Genomic DNA, 22,640 nt, shown 5'->3' with positions numbered 1-22,640 from the left:
CATAATGTCAAGTTGCCAACCAGGGAAAAAAAATTATTAGTAGTACACAAAGAATGCAAGAAAATTCTGAAACTGTATGTACATTACACACATCAAATTCTTACTTTTCTTCTGTGATGGAGAGTCTGTTGGGTTCATCTTGGGAGTCTCCGACTGGATAGCTCCAACTTTCTCTTCTACTTTACTCCTCTGTTCATCAGTTAGAGATGTGTGCCGTGGGAGCATGTATTGAGGCTTAGCAACTCCATGCCTCTTAGTAGGAGACACATGTCCTACAGAGAAGCCCAGTCACAAACATGGACGGTCATCAGATTCAGAAACATTATTAGCAGACTAGTAGTAAACAAAGAATGCAAGAAAATGCTGAAACTTTATGTACATTACACACATCAAATTCTTTGCTTTTCTTCTTTGATGGAGAGTCTGTTGGGTTCATCTTCGGAGTCTTTCTGCTGCCGCTTGGGCTACCAACTACCAACCTTTTGCCTGTTGGTGATTGCATTTGCTTACCATGAGAACCTTTCCTTTATTGCATACAAGGGGTGCTGTCCAGCAGAACGCAGGAGAGCTCTTTCTCACAGCCACTTGGATCGAAGATTCGGACTTTCAAGTGTGAGTTCCCACTGTTTTTGAACACTAAAAGATCACCTTGTTCAAGTTTGTAAGCACTCACAAATTCTGCCCATCCAGACCGAAGGACCAGCTTGTTCTGTTGTTCCTTAGCAACCTCAACGGTGTATGTCTTGCCATTCGGCACCTTGAATGTGACTTGTTCAGACATTTGCTCTCTGATGTTGGCCACAAACTTCTTCGGTATGGTCTGCATGAGTTAGCGAATTAGGTGTTTTACATCACAAAGAGGTGAACACTGATGACTGAGGTAAATACAAGTGAAAAAATGGGCCAGGAACCACCACAGCTACTAATCAGTACTGACTTTTTTTAGATAAAGGAAAACAAACATTCCGATCTCTGCACTTACAGATAAGTGCATACAGCCAGTCCAAACAGAACCAATGACTAGAGCATATAGAGTAAGCCTATTCATCACACCTGTAGTTTTCTAACAGCCAGGTTGATATTGTGGTCGCCTTTCCTACATCATTAATTTCAAGAGAATCCTTTTCTACATCATTCATTTTAAGGGAACTGGGACTGGGACTCTGGGAGCACATGTGGTTAGAGGATAAATATAAAGTTTTCACGTTTGGATTCAAAAATGGAATATTCTGGTTTTCCATCAAAATAAAAGATCTCTTTTTTTGCGAAAATAAAAGAAACATATCTGTGCACAAGATTGCAACGAACAGGGTCACGGAGAATGTCTTACCACCCCATTTTTGAAATGACCAATCATAATCTTGACGAAACGCTTCCGATCATCCATGTGGTGCCAATAATGATGTGCAATGCACTCTTTGAAGACTGTCCCAGATTTGCTCATCCTACCACCTCTCCTAATAATGTAATTTGAGATGAAGCTATTAGGGGAATATTAAATCCAATGCATGCACCTACCCTACTCATGCACAACCTGACTAAGCAAGTACAAGAGAAATAACCCAAATATATCGGCCATTTTTTCAGAATTATAATGATAGCCGCAGCAAGTATGTTGCAAATATAGCATGATAAGTAGTTGGTCGGTCATTGTACCAAAGTTGTGAGGATGTAAATCAAATATTTTTAGGACCCACAGCTCAGTGCTGCTCCTTTGCCCCCAAAAAGGAGAAAGATACATAAACATCATGTTGACTGAACAATAACTCAAAACAATTTTAGTTTGTAGGGTAATGCAACTGCAACAAAACAAAAAACATTTTTTTGTGCTCCTGACTACGCATAACATTCAGATTTTTCAGGCCAAATAAAAAAATCAAAATGGGTACCCGGCCAGAAGCAAATTACGAACTTCATTAGGTGATCAAGATTTAGAAAAGATGAAGAGGCCACTAACCTTGGAAAGGAGCTCCACAAGTCGTTGCACCTTCAGAAAAGTAGCCTCAACACCAGATGCCCAAACTCCAGCTCCAGTCCAGACTATTTAAGGGCAAGGCCAGCCTCACAGGCTCACATTGCCTAGTACCTACATGGTGGATACTGTACCTGCGTTCCTGTGATTTCTCTCTAGCACATTAGCCAATGTAGGTAATCATAACTTCTACTGAAAATATTGACGCACAAAAAAGAATGGCATGCATGATTACTTCCACTGGGATTCTGGGAATCTAGAGTTAGTGAGAACCAAAGGCTGCGAGGAATCTAATGAAATATGCTAGTGACACTTCGTTTCATATACTAAATAAATTATTATAAAGGAGAATGCTAATATCCAAATAGATGCAGCAACCAATAACAAATGAATTGGAAAACAATGAGCAAGAGAGAAGCGGTTCTTCTGCAAGCGGGTTCTCGGTGCACCAATAAAAACTTACAGGGGTACAATGCAAAGGATGAAAACATATATAGAGTAATTGGTAAATTTATCACAACAAACAGGATGGGAATTATAGATTATCCAAATTGGTTGTATTAGGAAATGAAGAGAGTGAAGACAATCAGTTTTAATTAATTATACTACTATATTTATCGATGAAGCATGGGTTGATGAACTAATGGGTTACATTCAAGAGTGGCAAACCAAACCCCAAAGGTCTTTGTAGTAATGGGAAGCCCTAAAGTTAGGTAACCGAACTTATAACACTAAAATAATTATTTATGTGGATTAAAACCCACTTGGTACAAAAGAGTCATTAATGATAGGGAAGAGGGGAGGAATAGAACTGAACTGAAACTGAGCTCTTTTTATCCCAATGAAGACGATGACATTGCACTGCTTCAGCCCGTGATTAGTTGCTCACCCAAATTCCAAAAAAGTGCTACAGTACCCGTTACATCGAATCTTGCGATACGTGCATGGAGCATTAAATGTAGGTGGAAAAAAAAACTAATTGCACAGTTTGATTGGAAATCGCGAGACGAACGTTTTGAGCCTAATTAAACCATGATCGAACACTAATTGCCAAATAAAAACGAAAATGCTACAGTAGCCCAAAATCCAAAATTCACCCAACTAAACACCCTCTCAGTATCCTGTGGCCTGTGGGAGATTTTACAGCATCTCTGACAGAGAAATTGATGGAACAGAACATGGCATGTCCAGTCACCAGGGTCAAATCAACTTGGCCTAATCGAGTACAGCAGTGTTTTCTTCCATGAACCTTTGAATGAATATATAAAATCTGCTAACAACTAAACTGAACAATTTTACAGTACTATAGTATAAAAAGTTGAAGGTATCATCAGAGATTCTCCAGCATCTCTGGCTGCCAACCGAGTGAGAAGTGCCAAGTGTGACAACTCAGTGATCACTGATCAGATCAGAATCAGCCACGGTTCTGCCATAGGTTGCAGACATATGATGATGATGACCACCTTGTTTTCACTTTCACAAAACTGCTTCACTCGTTATGTAAGCATTGAATAAAAAAAATATTTGGTGTCGGTTCTTTGTACCTTTTTCGTCTTAATCAATTTACATGCAACTTTTCTGCATATTCGAGAGATGTATTGAGAACTAATACAACTAGTATATTAACACAAGCTCCTGTGAGCTATAATCTATGGAGACATAGGTATTAGAAGTTTGTGGATAAATTTAATGTTTACAAGTAATTAAAGTAATTTATATTTGTGCTCTTTTTTATTTTTCTAATAAATATCTAACATAGACACTCTTTAATCTTTATCATGTTATGATAAATGTATCAATTACTCTATATATTTTTCTCATCCATATCTATAGTTTTTCTAGAAGGGCAGGCCTGGTGTAGTGGTGAGACCTGTCTCACTGAGTCACCAGGTCGTGGGTTCGAAGCAGCCTCTCCGTAGATTTTGCGGGGGAAAGGCTTGTCTCGGTTTATCCCTTCCCCAGACCCCACTCATGTGGGAGCCTCCGGCACTAGGTCTGCCCTTTTTTTTATATCTATAGTTTTTCTCCCTCTGCATTTTTTTTTCTCGAACTACGCAGGAGATCAAGCTGCGCGTCATTTCATTAAGAAAGAAGTGAACAAATACAAAAGATTAGGGGAGACCCCCCAATCCTTGCACACCAACACACCCACCAAAACAGAAAACAAAAATTGCCAACAAAAAATCGCAGACTTGACCGGTAGCCAAGGCACCTAAGTGCCCAGCACCAACGACCTAGTGAGGAGCTCCTGGAGCTTTGAGGCCCCAGCCATACACCACAAAGAGCTCTCATTTGCCACTGTTTGGAGTAGTATCTGGATGCTTGGACGTGCTCCTTCAAACACGCAGGAGCAATGTTTTCAAGTCATCCGATTAATCGTGATTAATCGCGACTAATCATCCTTATCGGTCCTTAGTGACCGATTTGGGGTACCGAGGCGACCAGCTCGATCAGAAAGCTGGTCGTCCGATTAATCGAAGAGTAATCACGATTAATCGTCCGACCAGGACAGGGACGACTAGTTTGGTTGCTCTGTTTTTTTGGGCCTGTTTAACCAGGCCTATATGTGGCCTATTGGGCTTGCAAGTTGGTCTGTTAGGGTTAGAATAGACACAAAAAAGCAGGAGGCACGCAGGCTCACGCCTACTTTTAATGTTGATTTGCTTAATTAGATGACTAGTTGCCTACTTTTTTTTGTACTGTTAAATGTCAATGTTTGTGACTCTGTGTCGAACACTTTAGCTTATGTGTACTGAACTTGTTTGGTTATGTAATATCTTGGCTGTGTGACTGCTATGGTCTGCTATGTGCTAACTGTTAAATGCTAGTTATTTGCTACTGCAGCAGTGTTGCTATTGAGCTGTGTCAAGATCAAGACTACATTAGTGTTGCTAATTATGGTCTTCTTTGGTATTTTAGGCTTCCAGCAGCAAGTCAGCAAAGAAATAGAGTTTGGGATAGGAATATGGACCTCTGGACATGGCAGAAAAGAGAAGAAAACAACTCCCACAAGTAAGTCACCAGCCAAACATTAATGTAGTCTTGATGCTTGCTTTATTGTGTATACTATATAGTATATAAAGGTATATATACAGTAGGTATATATTGTTGGAATATATGAGTTGGCCCATTTATTTATTCAATTCAAGAATTAAAAGCCCACCAATAAATGCTAGAGAGATAAGTGGATTTGAGGAAGATCTTAACTGACTTAAATGGTGGACTCTGAGTACACCTATTGCAAAGTCAATCAAGGAGACTGGCGTGCCACACGCGCGCGCGCTCGCTCGCCTCGCCGAGCCGGGCATGGACGGAGGCGAGGTGAGGCGACGCGCCAAGCCGAGCCGAGCGAGCGAAGCGACGTGATGCAGTGCGGTGAATCTTTTGCCAGTTGTCAGAGTCATCAATTGAGAGAATTCATTCTAGTAACGGCTACGTACTAATCTCTGGTATATTCCAACGGTTACTAGATTGATTGCCGCAAATTGATGACGGTGCTGAATGCCAGGCATCCAGGTTCATTTCCCCTCCCTCGCTGCTCGTCTATATAAGGCACTCTCCTCTTCCTTCCTGAAATACATACGAGCACCGAGTACTCCTTTGAGGAGACTTCTCTCTTCTCCCACTGTCTTCTGCTGCGCTCTTGTATTCCCATCGCCAGCACTGCGCGCACAAGTTCTGGCGAGAGCAGAGCCTCCGGAACCTCGCCTTCTGCCAGAGATCATGCTCGGGATAGGCAGGCGATAAGGTTTTTGGGAAGCGTTGAACGCGACTGCTCACTCCCTCCCTGATCAACTACGTCCTGGTGGCCGAGGCGCAGCGCTGATCGACTACAACGACTACTTCCTGGTGGCCGAGGCGCAGCACTGATTGACTACTTCCTCTTCTTCCTGGAGGCCGTTCGAGGGACTGCACTGCAACGACCTCTTCCTGCATCATTGTTGTATGACTACATCGACTGAGGCCATCCCACTACTAGTATGACTAGTCCAGATGGTAACGGCGCCTCCGGTGCCTTTGGCACTGGCCCCGCCTCAGGGTACAACCTAATTCATCTGTGCTTATATTTGTTCTTGTTTCTTAGATGTTTAAACTTGAACACTGCCGCATATTTGTTCTTGTTTATTAGCTGTTTAAACTTGAACACTAGCACATATTATCTGGTCACTGAATCACTCAACATAGTCATAATAATATTTTACATGTTTAATTTTGGAATTAAAATATACCGAAATATGCCTAGAATTCTAACAATCCAAAAACCTTATATTGTTGATAGGCTTTCGGTATCTAGTTTTGCTGCGTCCATTAAGCCAAACGTATTTGATGGTTCCAATTACAAGCGTTGGCGTGAGAGGCTTACGTTGTGGTTGACAGCCATGAACGTTATGCATGTCGTAGCCGGAAAGCCCGAGGGCAGCACGTCAGAGGATGCAAATGCCTTTGATCGTGCTGACAGCTTTTTCCGTGGCGCCATCATAAGTGTTCTAGCTGAAAATCTTATTGACACGTACCTTTCGCTGCCAACTGGCAAAGAGATGTGGGAAACTATTGAGGCTCGGTTTGGAGTGTCTGATGTTGGCAGTGAGCTGTATCTCATGGAGCAATTCCTTGACTACAAGATGGTTGAAGACCGTCCTATAGTTGAACAAGCTTATGAGATTCAGACGCTATCAAAAGATCTCAAAGACTACAGCAAAGAGATTCCTTGTGTTTTGCCCGACAAGTTTGTGGTCGGAGCTATTATCTCTAAGCTGCCACCTTCTTGGAGGGACTGGAAAGAGTTCAGTATCTCTGATCTCATTGGGACTCTTGATGTTGAAGAGAAGGCGAGAGCAAAAGACACTAGGAAAAGGAATTGTTGGAGCTTCAAGTGCCAACTTTGTTCAGAAGAACAATTCCAATTCCCAAAAGAAGAGAAAGAAGCCACCGAAGAACCAAGGAAAGACTAAACAAACAACTGCACCGGCTAAAAAGAAGAAGGGAGTCTGCTTTGTGTGCGAGAGTCCGGATCACTTTGCTTCACAGTGTCCGAATCGCAAAGGCAGGAAATCTGCCAACATGGTTATAAGCGAGGCTGGAGGAACATCGGGGTACGGTAATTTATTACCTATAGTTCTTTCAGTATGTTACTCACCCGAGTGGTGGATTAACACCGAGGCTAATATATATGTGTGTGCTGATATCTCCTTGTTTTTTTCTTACCAGGTCGGAGGGACTGGCTCCTTGTTAATGGGAAATGGATCACATGCACGTGTTCTTAGTGCTGGTACGGTCAATCTGAAGCTTACTTCGGGAAAGACCGTGCAATTGAAGAACGTGCAGCATATCCCCACTATCAAGAAGAATCTAGTCAGCGGATCTCTACTGTGTAGGGATGGGTATAAGTTAGTCTTTGAGTCCAATAAATGCATTCTGTCTAAGTTTGGTACTTTTATTGAAAAATGTTATGATAGCTGAGGCTTGTTCCGCTTGTCTTTGTCTAATGATTGTAATAAAGGTGTGAATAACGTTGTTAATGTTGATGAATCAAATGTTTGGCATTTGAGGCTTTGTCACATTAATTTTGGTTGTATGACGCGCTTAGCTAATTTGAGTTTAATTCCAAAATTTACCTCTGTCAAAAATTCTAAGTGTCATGTTTGTGTTGAATCAAAACAAACTCGCAAGCCTCACAAGGCTGCAGAGGCGAGGAACTTGGCACCTTTAGAATTAATTCATTCCGATCTGTGCGAAATGAATGGTGTTTTGACAAAATATGGTAAAAAATATTTCATGACTTTGATAGATGATTGCACTAGATTTTGTTACATCTATTTGTTGAAGTCAAAAGATGAAGCATTACATTACTTTAAAATGTATAAAGCTGAAGTAGAAAACCAACTAGAGAGAGATCAAACGAATTAGGTCAGATCGTGGTGGCGAATACTTCTCAAATGTTTTTACTTCATTCTGCGAGGAACATGGTATAATTCATGAGAGGACGCCTCTCTACTCACCTCAGTCAAATGGGGTTGCCGAAAGAAAGAACCGCACTCTAACTGATTTGGTTAACGCCATGTTTGATACAACGGGACTATCCAAGGAAAGGTGGGGTGAGGATATATTGACTGCTTGTCATGTCCTAAATCGTGTTCCTACAAAGAATAAAGAAATAACGCCATTCGAGGAATGGGAGAAGAAAAGGCTAACACTTTCTTACTTACGTACTTGGGGTTGTTTGGCAAAAGTTAGTGTGCCGATAACTAAGAAACGTAAGCTTGGACCTAAAACTGTGGATTGTGTCTTTCTGGGTTATGCTATTCACAGCGTTGGCTATAGATTTTTAGTAGTAAAATCAGAAGTACCTGACTTGTATGTTGGTACTAGAATGGAGTCAAGAGATGCTACATTTTTTGAGAACATCTTTCCTATGAGAGATGAAACAAGTTCATCTAGGCAAGAGTTTATCGAGAAGGATATCTCTACCGATGTGATAGAACACAGTGAACCTACACTTGTGGAAAATCCTGAGAAGGATAACAATGAAGCTCTCAGAAAGAGCAAGAGACGAAAGATTGAAAAGTCCTTTGGTGATGATTTCATTGTATACCTCGTGGATGATACCCCTAGAACCATTGAAGAGGCATATTCATCTCCTGATGCTGACTATTGGAAGGAAGCTGTAAGGAGTGAAATGGATTCTATTATGTCTAATGGAAAATAGGAAGTCGTAGAACGTCCTTATAGGTGTAAACCCGTAGGATGCAAGTGGGTGTTCAAGAAGAAGCTTAGGCCTGATGGTATTATTGAAAAGTACAAGACAAGGCTTGTGGCTAAGGGCTATACTCAGAAAGAAGGAGAAGACTTCTTTGACACTTATTCACCTGTTGCTCGATTGACCACAATTCGAGTGTTACTTTCCCTAGCAACTTTTTATGGTCTTCTCATCCATCAAATGGATGTTAAGACAGCTTTCCTAAATGGAGAGTTGGAAGATGAGATCTATATGGATCAGCCAGAAGGGTTTGTAGCAAAAGATCAAGAAAGAATGGTGTGTAAGCTGTTAAAATCTTTGTATGGCCTCAAGCAAGCTCCTAAGCAGTGGCATGAGAAGTTTGATAAAACTCTTACGTCCGCTGGCTTTGTTGTGAATGAAGCCGACAAGTGTGTGTACTATCGCTTTGGTGGAGGTGAAGGAGTGATATTGTGCTTATATGTCGATGACATATTGATTTTGGGACAAGCCTTAATGTGATTAAGGAAGTCAAGAACTTTTTGTCTCAAAACTTTGAGATGAAAGATTTGGGAGAAGCTGATGTTATCCTTAATATAAAACTAGTAAGAGAAGGTGATGGTGGGGTTACACTCTTGCAATCCCATTATGTGGAAAAAGTTCTAAGTCGCTTTGGTTATAGTGACTGCAAACCTGTTTCAACACCTTATGATGCTAGTATAATTTTAAGGAAAAATAAAAGGATAATGAGAGATCAACTGAGATACTCTCAAATTATTGGTTCACTTATGTACTTGGCTAGTGCTACAAGGCCTGACATCTCGTTTGCTGTGACCAAACTAAGCCGATTTGTTTCAAATCCGGGAGATGATCATTGGAATGCTCTGGAGAGAGTAATGCGCTATCTAAAAGGTACTGTGAACTACGGGATTCACTATGCTGGTCACCCAAGGGTACTTGAAGGGTATAGTGACTCAAATTGGATCTTTGATGCTGATCAGATAAAAGCCACAAGTGGATATGTATTCACACTTGGAGGTGGCGCTGTTTCCTAGAAGTCTTGCAAGCAGACCATCTTAACGAGGTCAACAATGGAAGCGAACTCATAGCATTAGACACCGCCACTGTAGAGGCTGAGTGGCTTCGTGAACTCCTAATGGACTTGCCGATAGTTGAAAAATCGATACCGGCAATTCTAATGAACTCTGACAACCAAACTGTGATTGTCAAGGTGAACAGTTCAAAGGACAACATGAAGTCGTCAAGGCATGTCAAGAGGTGGTTGAAATCTGTCAGAAAATTGAGAAACTCCGGAGTTATAGCTTTGGACTATGTTCAAACAGCTAAGAATCTGGCAGATCAATTTACAAAGGGTCTTTCATGAAATGTGATAGACAATGCATCTATGGAATTGGGCTTGAGACCCACGTGAGTTATTCTATAGTGGTAACCTATTCTATGTGATCGGAGATCCCATGAAGTAGGATGGTGAAACAAGCTATAGTCTAGCTGAGAGAAGAAACCTTTGAATAGGCTCATTCTAGTAAAAGATGCATTTCTCTTCAATCCTGTATGGCAGGTTGGTTTATACCTTAATGCATTCCGAGTGGTCTCTTTGAAACAAGGTAGTTGTTTCTTTGAAGCAAAGATGTTGTCCTATAGAATATCTTTTGAGGAATGTACCTATATGAGTCTGACTACTGGTCATAGTCTATAAGATGTGGGTGATCTCTAGAAACTCATGAAAGGCCTGGAGTATGACTTATAAGCTCCAAACCGCGGGGATGCTTTCGCAGCCTAGTATCAGTGAAGGACTCTAGTCAAACTTGTTTGCACAAGACTGTCAATTAAGGCATAGTCCATCGTACAGTTGTGAATAAGTGTAGCCTTAGTTCTAGATGAAAGTTCAACTTAACAGTCTCCATCAAATACTGGTATATCAAAGATTACAGTGGATCTGAGAGCATTTTTGGTGTGGCTTGAAATTCTTGGTGGGGATTGTTGGAATATATGGGCTGGCCCATTTATTTATTCAATTCAAGAATTAAAAGCCCACCAATAAATGCTAGAGAGATAAGTGGATTTGAGAAAGATCTTAACTGACTTAAATGGTGGACTCTGAGTACACCTATTGCAAAGTCAATCAAGGAGACTGGCGTGCCACACGCGCGCGCACTAGCTCGCCTCGCCGAGCCGGGCTTGGACGGAGCGAGGCGAGGCGACGCGCCAAGCCGAGCCGAGCTGAGCCGAGCGAGCGAAGCGACGTGATGCAGTACGGTGAATCTTTTGCCGGTTATCAGAGTCGTCAATTGAGAGAATTCATTCTAGTAACGGCTACGTACTAATCTCTGGTATATTCCAACGGTTACTAAATTGATTGCCGCAAATTGATGACGGTGCTGAATGCCAGGCGTCCAGGTTCATTTCCCCTCCCTCACTGCTCGTCTATATAAGGCACTCTCCTCTTCCTTCCTGAAATACATACGAGCACCGAGTACTCCTTTGAGGAGACTTCTCTCTTCTCCCACTGTCTTCTGTTGCGCTCTTGTATTCCCATCGTCAGCACTGCACGCACAAGTTCTGGCGAGAGCAAAGCCTCCGGAACCTCGCCTTCTGCCAGAGATCCTGCTCGGGATAGGCAGGCGATAAGGTTTTTGGAAAGCGTTGAACGCGACAGCTCACTCCCTCCCTGATCGACTACGTCCTGATGGCCGAGGCGCAGCACCGATCGACTACAACGACTACTTCCTGGTGGCCGAGGCGCAGCACTGATCGACTACTTCCTCTTCTTCCTGGAGGCCGTTCGAGACACTGCAGTGCAACGACCTCTTCCTGCATCATTGTTGTACGACTACATCGACTGAGGCTTCCCACGACTAGTATGACTAGTCCAGATGGTAACGGCGCCTCCGGTGCCTTCGGCACTGGCCCCGCCTCAGGGTACAACCTAATTCATCTGTGCTTATATTTGTTCTTGTTTATTAGATGTTTAAACTTGAACACTACCACATATTTGTTCTTGTTTATTAGCTGTTTAAACTTGAACACTAGCACATATTATCTGGTCACTGAATCACTCAACATAGTCATAATAATATTTTACATGTTTAATTTTGGAATTAAAATATACCGAAATATGCCTAGAATTCTAACATATATGTCCTGATATATAGAACGACCAGGGGTCGACTAGGCTCGACTAATCGGCCTGGTCGACGACTAATCATGATTAGTCTCTTGGTCGGTCCCATGGCGACTAGGTTCAACTGGACGACTTGAAAACATTGCGCAGGAGTTGCAGTGCTTCCAAACCTCCCAGGCCACAAGTATGATGAGAGAGTTCAAACCTTTCCGCATATCTTTTGGAACTGCCCGGATGGTGTTGCACCACCAGGCCGAGAAACTAGAGGACTCAGCCGTGGGCAAGTCGATGACCAGGTTCAGATATTGGAAAATGAAGAACCAAACCTGACGAGTGAACACGCATGATAAAAGAAGGTGCTGGGCTGTTTCCTGTGCCTGGTCACACAGAGGACAGGCGTTTGGGTGTTGCAGCCCACGCTTGGCCAGGCGATCCGCCATCCAGATCCTTCCTTTTAATGCCAACCAAATGAAGAATTTGCAGTGTAGAGGTGCCCAGCTCCGCCAGATTCTTCGCCATGCTGCAAATTTTATGGAACCAACAAAGAAGGCCTCGTAAGCGGACTTGCTGCTATATGTATCAGTTTGGGTCAGCTTCCATCGAAAATGATCCTGAACTTCTCTATCCAACAAGTCCCAAATCCTAAAATAGTCCATCAGAACTGGGACAGTGAGAGCCCCTTTTATGTCAGACGCCCAGACCCTATTATTTAGAGCTTGTGCTACTGTCCTTGATCTCACCACCCTTTTCGGGATGGCTTTATAAAGGTTGAGAGCTATTTCTGCCATAGTGTTGCCATTTATCCAGCGATCTGACCAGAATAAAATTGTGTCCCCATTTCCAACTATTGCATCAACCGCCATATGAAACAAGGCTTGAGCTTTTTGTGGTACCTGAATGGTGAGACCAGCCCAAGGTCTTGATGGATCTGTTTTCTGTGCCCAAAGCCAGCGGATCCGAAGTGCCCAACCAAATATTCCAGATTGTGAATGCCTAGCCCTCCATATTCAAAAGGCCTCTGAACCTTTTCCCAGGCTACCAGGCAATTTCCTCCATTAGCCTTTTCCTGTCCTCTCCATAAAAATCCCCTCCGTTTCTTGTCAATGGCTCTGATAACCCATTTGGGAAGATCCACCGCAATCAGAAGGTAAATTACAGTGGCTGTCAGAACCACCCGTGTTAAAACCAAACGGCCTGCTCTATTCATCAGTGAAGCTTTCCAACCTGGTAGATGGTCCGCGACCTTGTCAATGAAGGGCTGGAACACCTCCTTAGTTGGCTTTCTCAAGGTCAGCAGCAAACCCAAATAGGTACACGGGAAGTCTTTGATTGCACAGGCCAAAATATCAGAGGTCTGCTGCAAGTCTTCATCTGACTCCCTCTGCATTGTACCTTCAAGTATCTTCAATATATATTTTGTTTAAAACATAGCTAAAGTTATGGCAGTGCCCATGTCTCATGATGTTTTGCACTAGATTTTGACTTTTAAATTTTGATCATATAAGTTGCTAAACTTTTTTGCCTGCATGTTAAGTTGAAATTCTTGTGCTTATGATTATACCTTTTATTCAAAATACTCATTTTGTAGTTGTTTATCAAAATAAGGTTCTAGGTTTTAGACTGCACTCTTAGTTACTGCAATGGCATAAACGGTCATCAAAACCTGCCAACAGCAGTCTTATTTCAAATAAATCAAAGGGCACCCCTGATAGCTAAAAGCATTCAAAGAACTAGTGCTTCACGAAATGCATTTAATCAAATCCATGTCTTCTCTCAGTGCATATTCGAGAGGCCCTTACCTCAAGGATGCATAAATGCAGGACAGCGAACACTTCATGATAAAAAAGACAAGAGGCCCATACCTCCTGCCAAGAAGCACTACAACTTCCATAAGGAGGCAGCTTCGAAACTAGTCATGGAAAGCCCCGGCCCCCAGCATAGTCGCATACTCCAGATATAGGGCCGTCATGATTACTGGTACAAGAATATTGACTTTCAAGCACCAAAAGCTGCAAGGAATCTGCTGACATAAAAGTTTAGTCCGCAGGGGGTGTTTTGATTCGGTAAGGTTTTACAGACTGTTTACCGAGAAATTGAATAGAATCATTTTTTCTAAAAAAAATGATGATGTAGATTTTGTCTTCTAGTGTTGCAATACAATGAAAGACACCAAAACAAGATATTGCCAGGACTATTGCAAGACATCAACTGTTAAAACTCACAACTTCAAAGCAGTGGTTTCAAAAGTGGAAGTAAAAAAATCACAGAAATAAGGGGGAATCACCCAAATTCAACACTCAAGCTCTAGGAACCTCAACTTCAAACTGTTTAAACCTTAAGAATTTCTGAATTTGGACCACAGTCAGGGGCGGAGCCAGAAAATTGATATAGAGGGGACCATTGTCAACAACAAAGCATTGGTTAGCTGGCAGGAGGGTCCAAGTTCACTTAATACGCCTTAATAATTAGCATAAGAATCAAAGGTGTTCTTCTGTTTTAACTGGAGGATTAGGGGGGGGTGCCCCCTTCCCTCCGCCTCTGACCACAGTCCACGCTTTCCAAACAGTTAACAGACACTTAAAGAAATTTATTTGTGCAACTAATAACACCCACCATGCAAACGAGAAGAATGGGATGAAGGGATGAGGGAACGGAGAGATACAGACCTGAATTGATCCTCCAGGTGCCTCTGTTTAGTACCCTGAGAAACTGACACCACACTGCTTGACATTGGGAGATATCCCAGAATCTCTAACTGTGAAATTGACTGAGCAAAGGCATGACCTATCAAGCATCAAATCAATCGATAAAGCATAGACACCTAGTAAGCTAGTAAAAGAATCATCCAGGGCTTTCAGCCATAGAGCTCGAACATCTCTGCTTTCAACAAGACTGAACAACTCTGCACCTCTGGCTGTCATATTGAGCGAGCAGTGCAAGGCATGGCATGGCAGAATCAGCAAGGCCTGGTGCCCTGGTCAGGTAAGAAACAGACAGTTTGTGCCAAAGACTTCAAACCTATGATGACATTGCCTTACTTCAACTAAACTGTCAAAAACTGAAGATTTTGAAATGAAACAAAAAAATGTATTTGGAACCAATAAAATTCCTTCATTTGAAATCCATTGTTAACTCAGTTTCCAAGTTAACTATTTTAATGCTACATGGGATACAATTCAAATTTAAAATATTGAAAACATCAATCACCTTTTTCCGGATTCACATCTCCCTTATGTACTAAGGTGGACTAGGCAAGAGCAAACTATGTCTGCTTTAAGTATCACAAGTTCACTTCGTATACTCCATCATTTGTACTTGGAAGGAAAACCCATGAGATCACAGATTCTTTGAGCAACAACAACAACAACAACAACAACAAAGCCTTTAAGTCCCAAACAAGTTGGGGTAGGCTAGAGTTGAAACCCAACAGAAGCAATCAAGGTTCAGGCACGTGAATAGCTATCTTCCAAGCACTCCTATCTAAGGCTAAGTCTTTGGGTATATTCCATCCTTTCAAGTCTCCTTTTATTGCCTCTACCCAAGTCAACTTCGGTCTTCCTCTGCCTCTCTTCACGTTACTATCCTGACTTAGGATTCCACTACGCACCGGTGCATCTGGAGGTCTCCGTTGCACATGTCCAAACCATCTCAATCGGTGTTGGACAAGCTTTTCTTCAATTGACGCTACCCCTAATCTCTCACGTATATCATCGTTCCGAACTCGATCCCTTCTTGTATGACCGCAAATCCAACGCAACATACGCATTTCCGCGACACTTAGCTGTTGAATATGTCGTCTTTTCGTAGGCCAACATTCTGCACCATACAACATAGCAGGTCTAATCGCCGTCCTATAAAACTTGCCTTTTAGCTTCTGTGGTACCCTTTTGTCACATAGGACACCAGACGCTTGCCGCTACTTCATCCACCCTGCTTTGATTCTATGGCTAACATCTTCATCAATATCCCCGTCCCTCTGTAGCATTGATCCTAAATATCGAAAGGTATCCTTCCTAGGCACTACTTGACCTTCCAAACTAACATCTTCCTCCTCCCGAGTAGTAGTGCCGAAGTCACATCTCATATACTCAGTTTTAGTTCTACTAAGTCTAAAACCTTTGGACTCCAAAGTCTCCCGCCATAACTCCAGTTTCTGATTCACTCCTGTCCGGCTTTCATCAACTAGCACTACATCGTCCGCGAAAAGCATACACCAAGGGATGTCCCCTTGTATGTCCCTTGTGACCTCATCCATCACTAAAGCAAACAAATAAGGGCTCAAAGCTGACCCTTGATGTAGTCCTATCCTAATCGGGAAGTCATCCGTGTCTCCATCACTTGTTCGAACTCTAGTCACAATATTGCTGTACATGTCCTTAATAAGCCCGACGTACTTCGTTGGGACTTTATGTTTGTCCAAAGCCCACCACATAACATTCCTTGGTATTTTATCATAAGCCTTCTCCAAGTCAATAAAAACCATGTGTAGGTCCTTCTTCTTCTCCCTATACCGCTCCATAACTTGTCTTATTAAGAAAATGGCTTCCATGGTTGACCTTCCGGGCATGAAACCAAATTGGTTCATAGAGACCCGCGTTATTGCTCTCAAGCGATGCTCGATAACTCTCTCCCATAGCTTCATAGTATGGCTCATCAACTTAATTCCCCGGTAATTTGTACAACTTTGAATATCCCCTTTATTCTTGTAGATCGGTACCAATATACTTCTCATCCACTCATCAGGCATCTTGTTCGATCGAAAAATATGGTTGAACAGCTTGGTTAACCATACTACAGCTATGTCCCCGAGGCATCTCCACACCTCGATTGGGATACCATCCGGTCCTATCGCCTTACCTCCTTTCATCCTTTTCAACGCCTCTCTGACCTCAGATTCTTGGATTCTCCGCACAAAGCGCCTATTGGTGTCATCAAAAGAGTCATCCAACATCACAGATTCTTTGAGCATCCCAAAAAAATTACAACTGAGCATTAGCATCTAAGTATCTAACACAGATAAGACAGTAATTTGTATGAGCTTCAAAATTTTGATTACTAGCATAAAGGAGAAGGGACCACTACCTGGATCTATATTATGGCATCACAGAGTGGGAACTATAATAAAGTTCCAGAGTATCGCCTTGCGGTGAATGGGGACCATCAAAAGTCATGAACAAACTGAAATCGGAACAGTTCAAATAGGAGTTACCTTTCCTGGATAGTTAAAAGCAAAGCACAAAACAAATTTGTAGTTTGCTTTCCTGATTTTGGTTTATTAGCACAAAGGGAACATTAAGGTTGTATCAGACCTTCTCCATGTTATATCATGAATTCATGAGACCGTCTCCATTTCAGAGAGGATCCTAGGAATGTGTATGCCATGGACTGACAGTAGGATATGAAAAGACTTCAGGGCTGCATTGAACAAAGATGGTCCCAGGCTGCAGAAACAGCAGCATCTGACTATACATCCTAGAATATAGTTATCAAGGCATTCAACTTTCATTGTGATAAAAAAATAACATTAAAAAAATATCCTGTTTCTATGTGATCACAAGAAACTTAAATGGCATAATACAATACAGGCAATATGTGGTTGATATTTGCTCAGCGCTCATAAAGAAAACAATGGTACTGCACTCAAACTTCAAACCCAACTGGATGTTTTACTATTATATTTATGAAACCTAAACATGTACTGTGCAGATTAAGCAGCCCTAGATGCAAATTGGAAGAATATTGGAACCTAAACTCACAGCATTCTAAGTTTCTGGTTTTACTTTATGAACAGATAAGAAGTATTCAGCAACATCCATATGTTATGAGGATCCACAGACCACAGAACATATTCAAACTTTCAGATCACAAATTTTAAGCAAGAGACGCACATAAGTTGACCAAAATGAAATGTTTGCTAAGATGTAAAAACCACATTACGAACACACATCTGAGACTGAGTATCTGACTAAATTGAACTTGCACAAAACCACTCAAACTATTTCATTTCCAATGAGCTGCTTTACAGACATTGTTCCGTGGGAAAGAGCTCTACTGATGAGCTGCTGGTACATATTTGAGTTGAGCAAACTCTACATGAATAAAAACAAGTCATATGACTCATATCGAGGAACTAGGCAAAGAATAAACAAATCTGCTAAATCCACTACTGATTACCCCTTGAAAGCATAGAAGACAACATATGCTTCAACAGAAGGAGAAATCACCTTCCTCTCACTTTTTGTTGCTATGTTACATGTCATGCTTAATTTTGTCCTTCTGAGTGGTCAGCAGCAATGGTGAGGCGTTCACTTTCAAGAAATGAAGGATCAAGGAACTTGGCAACAAAAGCCCACATCTTGTAAACATCTTCAAAGTTAGTAAGGAAGCCAAGTGAAGCAGTCACGACTTCAACTCTTATGGTCACCTTTTTATTGTCTCTGCGTCCATTCTTATAAAATGAAGCCTCAGGTATATCGAGCATGCCATTTAACTGTTTCTGGTTCATGTCTACTTTTATATGATTGAGAAAACCAATGCCAACAGATATGCCGTTTTTCTCAGCAATCTTTTGAACAACTTCAGCATTAACAAACGTTCCATCATTTTGCTTCACATTAAAAGCAACAGCTGCTCCCCTTTCATACTTAATCTTGGGACCATAGATGTGTACAAGAGGGACTCCATCACCACCTTTCGAGTCTGGCAACTTCAGTTGCAAAAGTGAAGTTACTAGCCAATTGATCAAGTATCTCAACCTAAGAGTAGTTCTGTTGAGTCCCATCATATCAACATGATCAATGTGCCTGCAAATTATCTCTGGCTCCCTCCTGCCCCAGTCCTGAGCATCATCATATCCATCACTTGCACAACCATCATCATCACGGAATGTATATCCAGAAGCTTCAGCAGCATCTGAGGCCCGATTCAGCCTGTCAGCAATGATATTAGCCTCCGTGCTGAAAGAAACTCTGCGCCCCATGCTTAAACCTCCATCAATCTCTTCAACACCGAAGAGTCGCCCCCCAGTAAATCTGCTGTTGCCATCCCTACCTCCCAGCAGCCGGAATTCCCCTTCAGTCTCCCTTCTTATCGCACTTTCTTTGTGCTCTGCACCACCATTCATAGCACGTTGGCATGCCACCTCTTCGACCTCTGGCTCCTCTTGGATTTCACTAACCTGCCTGAAATGAGTTCTCCGCCCATTCTCAAAAATTTCTTCTTCAGGGTCTTCCTTGAGGCAGTCTGCATCTTGCGAGACTGATAGCACGGCTGCATCAAAGGAAATCACATGACCATCATAAAGTGGGCTTCTAGATATCCTGGAAGTTAAGTTTGGGGACATCCTCTTGTTACACTTTCTTCCGTTGAACCAAGAAGATGGTAATGGTGAACCCAGTTTCCCTTTCTTGAACTGACCAGACTTCTCTGACCCCAATGGGCTCTGGCCAACATCAACCCAGAAAGAGTTCTCTGATGAACAGTCCTCACTGAAGGCTGGACTCCTCATGACCTCACCCATAGAGACGCTCTCAGTTTCTTCAAAGATGGTGCTTGCCCCATCCCTGTCTGAGCTGCTGTCCCGACCAGGATCACTCTCAAAAGTCTCTCTAACCTGAGCAGACGTGTAGACACCTGAAAATGCTGGCAGCTGCGACCCATTTTGAGCATTAGAAGACGGCTTTTCATCTTTGTTAACGCCTGCATCATCTTCAAGCCCATCAAATGCATCAAAACCATCAACTGAGTCACTGAGATACTGTGGAAACACTGGAACAATCCTCACCATTCCTGATGCATTACACCCATTTCTCCCCTGCAGTGTCCCAATTACTGACTTCTTGATCAGAAGGCAACCAAACCCAGTTGGGTCTGCACCAAACACCCTGTAGAACGAAGTTATAATGAAGTCTGGCCGAAATAGGGAGAGCCCCAGTGAATCCATGTCCTTAGGGCCAAGTGCACCAGCATCAAGCATCACGTGCCACCCATTCTGCTGCGCCAGCGCCATCCACTGGTAGGAGTACTTGGCGCCGGTCACCCGAGACTGCGCAGGGAAGACAAACAAACCAACTGCAGCATCCCGTCGCCGCCCCTTCTTCTTGCCGACGATCTCCTTCCGCAACTCCGTTGAGCAGAGCTTCAGTGTTGGCCAGCGGAACCATGCAGTGAGCGTCTTGGCACCCTTCGCCCGTGCACTCTGTGCCATCCAATTGACGGACTGGCTCTCATGGTCGAACATGGTCAGCAGCCTCCGGTTGGTCTCGAAGGGGTAGCACTCAGCAAGCAGCCGGAACGCTGACCCACGGCTCACTGTGAACACCAGCGCATACTCGCTGGCTGGCACATTCAGGTACTCCAAGATGCGCTCTTTGATGTCATTCTCCACGGTGCCGGGCTCAGCGCCGCCATAGAGCGCATGGTTGCTCAAATTGGCATTGAGCTCGTGCAATGTGAAGGACGACGAGGAGGAATCCCAACTGGAGTCGAAGAGGCCGAAACCGCAGTAGTCTAGACAGACCCTGCCGGCACCGGGGGCGTCGAGGTGGGAATAATGGTCGACGCGGAGGCGGTCGACATCGGCGGTTGAGGCGTAGTCCGGGTACATGGCGATGAAGGTGGCGATGGCGTGGGGGAGCAGCGGGAGGTCGGAGAGAGACCGGAACGGGCCGGCGGCGGCGGCAAGGGCCGTGGCGCGGAGGAAGTCCCGTTGCGCGCGCAGGCGCGCCAGGGAGCGGGAGCGGGACACGGCGGCGTCCGCATCGGCGCCGGCGGTGTCTGGCGGCGGGCAGAGGGAGCCATCCTCCGACGCTGCGTCGAGCGCGTCCCGCAGCTGCCGCAGGAAGGAGGACGGGTCGTCACGGTGGCCGTTGCTGCCACCACCGTGCCCACCGCCCCCGCCGCCACGGCGCCGGTGGTTCTTGGCGAGGAGGACGGCGGCGCAGTGGGATAACGGCTTCCATAGCGACAGATGCATGGGCCTCGGATCGAGAAGACGCCGCTCTCCGGCGGAAAAATCGCAGCTTTCCGGTGGCGGTTTGGATCAACGAGCGGAGTGAGGCATGGAGTGGGCAAACCCCCCGAGATTTCCGTGCGAAATGGGGAGATTTTGGACCAACGAGTGCAGGAAAACTGCAGTTTCGGGAGGAAAAACTGGATCTTTGGGTAGCTGGTTCTGGGCGAATCAAGAACTGCGGTGGTGGAGCACTGGGCGTGGAAATCTGAGGTTTTCGTGGAGGGAACGGGATTGAGAGGCGAGGAAACTGCAGACAGAAATTCGAGCTTTGTGGTGGGAGGGATTGGGGAGGGTTTGAAATGCCAGGACACCCCTCATCTTTGCAAACAAAACGTGAGGTCTTTTGCTTTTGGCAGGATCAAGAACTCAAATTAAAGAAAAGAGCACAGCATCAAACAAGGGGAGAAAAAGAAAGCAGAGAAAAACAAAAGATTTGACTCCACTTTTTCCGCCACTCCAGCCGTTCAGCAAGAACCGCTTGGTAAATGAAATGGAATGGGGTGGGGTGAGATATGACTGAATAGTTCTTGAAATCTACAGCTACTCCTACATACAAACAGGAGATAGAACAGAGTCCAGCTCGATTCACAGATGAGGAAGAAAGAAACCCGAGCTCAGAGGCAGATGCAGAAACCAGCTCCCAGCCACACACCCTAGCTCCTCTCAACTCACCAAACCCCTTGCAGGTGTTTTCAATGCCACTAAATGCAGCGCGTCATGATGAAGAGGAGGTTGCATTCATTGCCTTTGCAAGAGCTACTAGCAGGCAGCAGCACATCACCCGTCACCAACATTAAATACTAATAAAAAACATTAAATATAGATTAATTATAAAGGTTAATTTATGAGACGATTTTTTTAAGTCTAATTAATCTATTATTAGCACATGTTATTTAGCATCATGTCCTATTTACGTGCTCTTAAACCTGATTTGATCCGCTTCTTTTTTCATCTAGAACAGTGTTTTTTCTCTCACAAATTCCTCCAGCATTCCTCCAAACCATCCAAATTCCTATATAATTCCTCCTAGCAAACAGACCCTATGTTGTCAAATTATGGACTAATTAGCCTTAAAAGATTCGTTTAGTAAATTAGTCGTAAGTTATATAATTAATTTCGTAATTAATCTATATTTAATACTTTATATATATATATATATATATGTATCTAAATATTCGATGTAACAAGAATTTTAGTAACGTACATAGAAACCAAACTTGGCCTTATTTGGCCTTATTTGCTTTCTAAGTTGTTCCTCCGTCCTCTTACCTCTTGCTCGCTTTCTGGTTGTTCCTCCGTCCTCCTCCTACCTCTTGCTCTGGACTGGAGTAATAAAGTACTGACAGTCACTATTTTAGGGGCCGCCGTTTGTTTGCAAGTGTACTATCTTCACCAATGGCTTGATTAGTTTTTAAAAAAAAATTCAAAAAGTGCTATAGTAGCTATTATATCGAATCTTGTGATACGTATATAGAGCATTAAATATAGACGAGAAAAAACTAATTACACAGTTTGGTTGGAAATTACGAGACAAACGTTTTGAGCCTAATTAGTCCATGATTAAACACTAATTGCCAAATAAAAACAAAAGTACTACGGTAGCTAAATTCTCAAAATTCACGAACTAAACACGCACAAGTAAAAACAAAGTGTTTGGTTTGGTAGCATTAATTTTCCCCTGGGCCCTACCTTACAGTGTGTAGTAACAGAGTGGGCTGGCTGTAAAGCAGCAGCTGCATCCAAACAAGTGCTTGTGCATTGACTTTTCCTTTTCTTTTTTTGTTATTAGGGAAACTTT

At 43.2% G+C, this 22,640-nt stretch overlaps 1 protein-coding gene and 1 long non-coding RNA gene across 2 annotated transcripts; both read right to left on the bottom strand.

Moving 5' to 3' along the window:
• Window positions 1-801: 801 nt before the first annotated feature.
• On the bottom strand, window positions 802-14,711 carry LOC136506466 (uncharacterized). The gene is made up of 5 exons (XR_010771616.1): window positions 14,496-14,711; window positions 13,692-13,849; window positions 1,958-2,114; window positions 1,331-1,457; window positions 802-820 (listed from the first exon to the last, which is right to left on the bottom strand). It is a non-coding gene; the product is annotated as an uncharacterized lncRNA (long non-coding RNA).
• A 3,094-nt stretch (window positions 14,712-17,805) lies between these two features.
• On the bottom strand, window positions 17,806-21,583 carry LOC136506797 (uncharacterized). The gene has a single exon (XM_066501693.1). It carries the CDS (start codon window positions 20,801-20,803, stop codon window positions 18,092-18,094), a length of 2,712 nt encoding a protein of 903 aa, XP_066357790.1. The 5' UTR covers window positions 20,804-21,583; the 3' UTR covers window positions 17,806-18,091.
• Between the last annotated feature and the right edge of the window lie 1,057 nt (window positions 21,584-22,640).

The sequence above is a fragment of the Miscanthus floridulus genome, chromosome 15 (genome assembly GCF_019320115.1).
Source record: "Miscanthus floridulus cultivar M001 chromosome 15, ASM1932011v1, whole genome shotgun sequence".
Lineage (NCBI taxonomy): Eukaryota > Viridiplantae > Streptophyta > Magnoliopsida > Poales > Poaceae > Miscanthus > Miscanthus floridulus.
This window is presented reverse-complemented; position numbering and strand designations above follow the sequence as displayed.